Source organism: Juglans regia, chromosome 7, assembly GCF_001411555.2.
Source record: "Juglans regia cultivar Chandler chromosome 7, Walnut 2.0, whole genome shotgun sequence".
Classification (NCBI taxonomy): Eukaryota; Viridiplantae; Streptophyta; class Magnoliopsida; order Fagales; family Juglandaceae; genus Juglans; species Juglans regia.
The window spans coordinates 44,059,865-44,066,587 of NC_049907.1; the positions used below are offsets into that span (position 1 = coordinate 44,059,865).

The following is a 6,723-nucleotide window of genomic DNA, read 5'->3' on the forward strand; positions in this document are numbered from 1 at the left end:
CACAGTATATAATCATTTCTAGGTTACTTCATACTCTATTCTGGGTGGGATTGTTGGTCAAAATGACAAGATTTAACATTATCTTAAATTGGGTCGTTGTGTCTTTCTTACCAGGCTGCCAACCTCAACCCAATAAAACCTGGCTAAGCTTCTGACCCATTGTTATGATCGAAAAATGGTCTTAAATTCGATTCTTACTGTTGACAGAAATGTGAAGAAGTTGAAAAATGTGTCGGTCAGGCTTTCAACGCCACCCTCTAATAAAACCTGGCTGACTATAAGCATCCAACCTTGTGTAAATCCAGCACCAAGACAAAACCTGCCTATAAAATAAAATAAAAAGTACCTAATGCAAATCTTTAAATTTATGCCCGCCCCAATACAAACATTCCATGTTCTACATTAAGTTGGCTCTAACATCTCTCTCTCTCTCCGCTCGCGTGCTTGTACGCATGCATACTTATTCTTTCAGCTTAAAAATGTTAGTCATGGCTGTGGTCACCATGATTAAGCATATTTAAGGCAAAGCTTAGAGACAGAAAGGGAGAGAAACAGAGAGAGACCGTGCATGCGGGAAATTTATCCATAATGGACACCATGTGGCTTGTGTTAGGGACATCAATTTTCTTTTCCACCATAATTCTCTACAGGAAAAGGTTTAGACTCAGATCATTACACAGAAGCACACTTCCTTTAGGCAGTCTTGGATGGCCTCTTATAGGGGAAACAATTGAGTTTGTGTCTTGTGCTTACTCTGACCGCCCCGAGAGCTTCATGGACAAACGTCGCCGCATGTAAGTGTGATTATATAGTATATGAGCAGTACCCGGATCATTACTACTTTCTCTTAATTGCACCATCAAATCATGCATTATTTTCTCATGATTTAGCTTAGCATGATTCAAATCTATGCTTCTGTAGTATAAATATATCAATATTTGTAATTATAGCCGCTCTTAGTTTTTGTTTTTGTTTCTTTACTTGTCTGTGCACTAACAAAACACAATTATGATCATCTAAAGCTAATATTCTACTTTGCTTAATTTTGTAGATATGGAAAGGTGTTCAAGTCACACATATTTGGAAGTCCCACGATTGTTTCGACGGATGCAGAAGTGAATAAATTTGTTCTGCAGAGTGATGCAAAGGCTTTCGTCCCGTCTTACCCCAAATCACTCACGGAGTTGATGGGGAAGTCTTCTATTTTGCTGATCAATGGGAGCTTACAAAGGAGAATCCATGGACTCATAGGAGCCTTCTTCAAGTCCCCACATCTCAAGGCTCAAATTACAAGGGACATGCAAAAGTATGTTCAAGAATCAATGGCAAATTGGAAAGATGACCATCCCATATACATACAAGATGAAGCCAAAAATGTTAGCTCTCTCTCTGTTCTCTCTGTGCCATTAATCTATATGGATTTGGGAAGTGATGAGTTCCTATCATTTAAGTTGGAGTCTATATATTTCTTCCAACAAGTTTAAAGTGACTCCTTGACAAGAATACTCTAATATACACAATAATACAACTACTTAAAGATGCCACCAGCTCTCTTGAATCTATATATATATATGCTTCTACCATGTTTAAGATGTTTTATGAGAAAGTTAGCTAGAGCTTCTCTCTCTCTCTCTCCTCCCAGTGGAATCGTCCATGAGTGAATTAATAATCTCTCTGGATCCTACTAACTAATTAGGTTTGAAGAATATTTTGGTTTAAATTAAGGAATCCAGTTGTCTATGGGGTTCACAATAATTTTGCATGAATCATATTGTTTGGAAAATTAGATTCATAATTATTGTGTTACCTGGTCTTTTTGAAAAGTAACTAAGATTGCCCTGTCTGTATCCAGATTGCCTTTCAAGTACTAGTCAAGGCATTGATTAGTTTGGATCCCGGTGAAGAAATGGAACTTCTAAAGAAACAGTTCCAACAATTCATCTCTGGCCTCATGTCTTTACCCATAAACATTCCGGGAACTACGCTCTACGGATCACTACAGGCAAGTAATTAGTTAACTCATTTGTCTACATGTTCATGTTCATGTTCATGTTATTTTCTCTTAAAATATCGATCCATCCATCGATTAAATTTCACTATGATCAGGCAAAGAAGAAAATGGTTAGTTTAGTACAAAACATAATCCAAGCTAGAAGACAAAGTGTCCTAATCTCCACGGTTCCAAAAGATGTGGTAGATGTGTTGCTCAATGATTCAAGTGAACAATTAACAGACGATCTAATAGCAGATAATATGATTGATATGATGATACCGGGAGAGGATTCAGTGCCGATTCTCATGACTCTAGCCATAAAATACCTCTCGGATTGCCCCACTGCCCTACAACAGTTAACGGTATGGAAATTTTCTCTCTTTTTAATATAATGGAGTTAATAACCAAATTACCACACTCAATCTGCATTAATATTCAAATATGCTGGCTAGCTAATTGGTTTCAACACAGTTTTACTCGATCGTACTTTTTACTTGGAGCTGTCAGCTGCATATATACATCCTTTTCGGCTATCCCGATTTGCCTAGACTTACTTTTTGTAAAGTTATGAGATTTGAGTCCAATTTTTGGTCTGCTTTTGCATGTCCTTTTCGATTTCTTTTTCATTTCTAGCACTACTGCTTAATTTCTTTCTGGCAATCTACTGGTAGATCAAGTGGAATCTGTAGCTAGCTACTTGCTAGGGTTTTCCACCCTCTCTCTCTATATATATAGTACTAGTTATATATATGTGACTGCAGTAAGTCATGATCAAAATCAACAGACTCAATATTACATTAATCCTGCTTAGAAATTTGTTTTGATGTTATTTTTCAAAATAATCATGTGATAGCTTTTGATAATTAGAGGAAAATAATACTATGCAGCCTGCCTTTTGGAGGAGACCTGTTGAGATTTTCTTCAAAATTAGTGCTTCTAAATCATTTGGTCGGCCAATTATTGGGTTAGGGAGACATTAATTGCATGCACGTACGTGTGGTTTCTTATCAAGATTTATTGGTTCCTATTTATTAGTTATAGTCGGGTCCTTGTCGTCATCTAAATCTTGATATGTACATCTGATCAGGACGAAAACTTGAAGCTGAAAAACCTCAAAGCTCAGCTCGGACAGCCTTTGTGTTGGAGTGATTACTTATCATTGCCATTTACACAGAATGTAAGATATATAAACTAAATAAGCCACTCATTATAAAGTAATAATACCATGTTTTTCTATTCATCTATAGGTAATTACAGAAACTCTAAGGATCGGAAACATTATAATTGGTGTGATGCGAAAGGCCATGAAAGACGTGGAGATAAAAGGGTATTTGATACCAAAAGGATGGTGTTTTTTCGCATATTTTAGATCGGTTCATCTTGATGAAAATCACTATGACTGGCCTTACAAGTTCAATCCATGGAGGTGGCAGGTATATAAATATGGATCAGGACCCATTCTTTTCTTTCCCTTTTTAATTTGGTTAATTAATCTCTTGTGTTCATGCATTTGATCTATTAATTTAGTTTCTTTGAGCTTTTAGTAATGGCTTTGGGTTCCGGACAGGACAAAGACACGAGCACTTGTAACTTTACTCCTTTCGGAGGAGGGCAAAGGCTATGTCCTGGCCTTGACTTGGCCAGGCTGGAAGCTTCCATCTTCCTGCACCACTTTGTCACTGAGTTCAGGTAATGATCAGAATTCCCCCAACTCCCGTTTCACCAATGGTACTGAACTTTTAAACGCATGAAAATAATTTCATCTTCTTTGTTCAATCAATTTATATCATTGAACTCGTTTGTTATTTTATCCACGTGGAGAAAAACAAAAGATAAAGCAGCTAGAATATTTGTAAATCGGCATTGATGGAAAGCTGAGATAATGATGAGCATCTAATTGGTCCCAATTCATATCCCACCACAGTACAGCTAATTAACAACGTCGTAGCTACATCAGCTGTGTGTGCCTGACAGAAACCTAAAAGAAACGGAGGGACCCCTATTTCGGGATAATGTTCTTTCATTCTTAAAGCTGTTGATCTTAGTTCAAAAAAATCCTTTTGCATCTTTATAGGAGAAATAAGCGGAAGTCCAATATTGTGAAGGTTAATGTCATGACAAAACAGTACTGCATTTCTTCTACACTTTTTACGCATCTTAGCAAAGACAAAACATAGCAAAAAACATCATACTTTCTGTCATTTTTTTTGGCTTTCTCAGTTTTTAGTAATGGCATCTTTTTCGTACTTTGTTGAAAGAGTCCTCTCCATACTAGATTCCAAATCATCCTTTGGCCGGCATAGACCACATGATTTGAACCATTAAAAATAGATTCCACAGATCTTTCCAAAGTGGGACGTCGATCGGTTTAAAATTATAAAACCAAGCTAGTCTCTCTGCGTTACCTGCACGCCTTTTACTGCAGATCGGGATCAGCAAAGACAAGACCATATATGACTGAGCTAGCTAGGCCTTGTACATACCATTAGAAAAGCCCTCATATATATATATATATATGTTTGACGTACATTTTCAGGATTTTTCCTTAGTCAAGCGCGTCGAAAACATGATTCTCGAACAGTTCACAGTTCGTGTCTGCGTCTGCAGTGATAATTATTTGCAATAAAGTGACAGATCATCCTCACACACACACACATATAATATATATATATAGGCAGGCAGCGACTAATAATTCATGCATATATTGAAGAAACGAGGCTATGGTCAATCTAGAGTTGTTAAATCAACGTAGGAAAGAGTTTAAAGTTTTGCTTGACTTGTAAGAAATACATCATCTTTTGGTGGTCTTGTCCATTGACTGCCTTCCTTTTTAAACAACTTACCAATTACTTTTACATAATCAATAACTATTTAATATCTCATCTCATCGGGTTGTGCATATGAATTCCTTTATACGCTCCAAGCTAGCCTGCATTTTATAATACTTGATCGATAGTCAAACATTCACTGATTTGAGTGTTGGACAGAGGAAGAGTGTACTTGATAATTAGTGTTTGATCATGCATGGAGTTTTGAATATAGGTTTCTATCTTTAATTTTCTCCATGCAGGTGGGTGGCTGAGGAAGACACAATTGTTAACTTCCCCACAGTGAGAATGAAGAGGAAGATGCCATTATGGGTCAAGAGGAGAGGGAACCCTTGAGCCAGTTGCTTTGGCTCCCAATGGGAAAAATCTCCAGTAACTTCGATACGATGGTAACCCAAAAAAAAAAAAAAAACATCATGCAAGAAGACAAAGATATGAAAGGGAGAAAGAGTTGGCCACAGAGCCCACAAGTGTGGGGGCAATCACAAGCTGACACCTTTATCATCTTCCACATCTACTTGCACATGATATCGACAATAGGAGTACAAACTTTTGTAGAACCCAAATTATTCATGGGTTATTTTTATTTTTTTTTTCTCGCTTTTAACTTTTTTTTGTATTTTTTCCCTTCTTTTTAACTGAGCAAGAAAGTTTAATATGCCAAGAAATATCCTCCATTAAAGTGTCTGTACAATAAAAGGGGAAACCAAGGGAGCTACTTTTGGCTTTTGTTTCTTAGAACTATTATTAATATTATTGTTGTTGTTGTTATTATTTTTATATAATTTACAGAGGTAACTTTTGGTAAGGTAGTGGGCGGAGATAATGATTTGTGTGCATGCATGGGTCCCAAAAACCAAAAGCATTTTTCACGACAACTAGCGCGCGCGGCATTCATGTATTTAAATTAGCCATTCACAGTCACGCGCGGAGGAGATTGGATGAGAATGGTGTGAGGCCGGCCGGGGATCAGCTAAATTCCCAAGAATTAACGAAAATCCACCAAAGTTTTATCTGCGAAACTTGCTGATCCATTAATGGGCCGAGTTCTCAAAAAGCAAGGCGGTCGAAATCCAGGCGTTTTGGATTTGAGTAGCTCTGTATTATACGATATAATGCTCATTTTTGTTACTTTTCCTTTAAAAATTTAAATTTTGAAAAAAAGTAGTTACAATCGTTAGTGTATAAGTACCGTATAATTATTTTGAAAAAAATAAATAAAAACAGGACTCGCATGAAAAAAAAAAAATTTAATAATAGACCATACTTTTTTTCAAAACGATTGCATGACTATATATAACATTACTCTTAAATTTTAAATTTTAAAATTTTCAACGTATTAATTAATAAATCACATATGAAAAAATACATTTAATATTTTATAATAATTTGGATAGGATAAGTGAGATTTAGGTTCGGAGCCGTTTGGTTACATAGATGAGATAATGTGAAATAAGAAATCTGTAAATAATATTGAAATAATTTATGAATAGTAAAAGAAAAATTATATTTTTAGTCGTGAAGTGTGCAAACATCGCACATTCTTTTTAAAAAAGTAAGTAAATACAAAATTCATATAAAAAAACTAGTTTTTTAATATTGGAACCTTTTTTTTTAAATGATTACGCGACATTTGTACATTCTATAACTGTATCTAGTATTACTTATAGTGAAATGGTTTGAATTAAGATTTTTATGAAATTTTAGGAAAATGAGAGAAAAAGTTGAATAAAATAATTATAAAGTTAAAATAGGGTTAGAATATAATTTTTTTATATAATTTTTGTTTTGAGATTTGAAAAGGTTGAATTATTTTTTATGTTTTATTTGGAAGTTTGGAAAATTTGAAATGATTATGTAATAATTAAATGAAAAAGTTGAAAATTTAAAAATATTTATATT

The 6,723-nt window shown here is 35.1% G+C and overlaps 1 protein-coding gene across 1 annotated transcript; it reads left to right on the plus strand.

Annotated features, from left to right (window-relative positions):
* Nucleotides 1-358: 358 nt before the first annotated feature.
* LOC108991288 (3-epi-6-deoxocathasterone 23-monooxygenase CYP90D1) lies at nt 359-5,550 on the plus strand. The gene is made up of 8 exons (XM_018965464.2): nt 359-794; nt 1,052-1,376; nt 1,853-2,002; nt 2,107-2,355; nt 3,081-3,170; nt 3,241-3,426; nt 3,561-3,682; nt 5,064-5,550. Exons 1-8 carry the CDS (start codon nt 589-591, stop codon nt 5,155-5,157), a joined length of 1,422 nt encoding a protein of 473 aa, XP_018821009.2. The 5' UTR covers nt 359-588; the 3' UTR covers nt 5,158-5,550.
* The last annotated feature ends 1,173 nt before the right edge of the window (nt 5,551-6,723 follow it).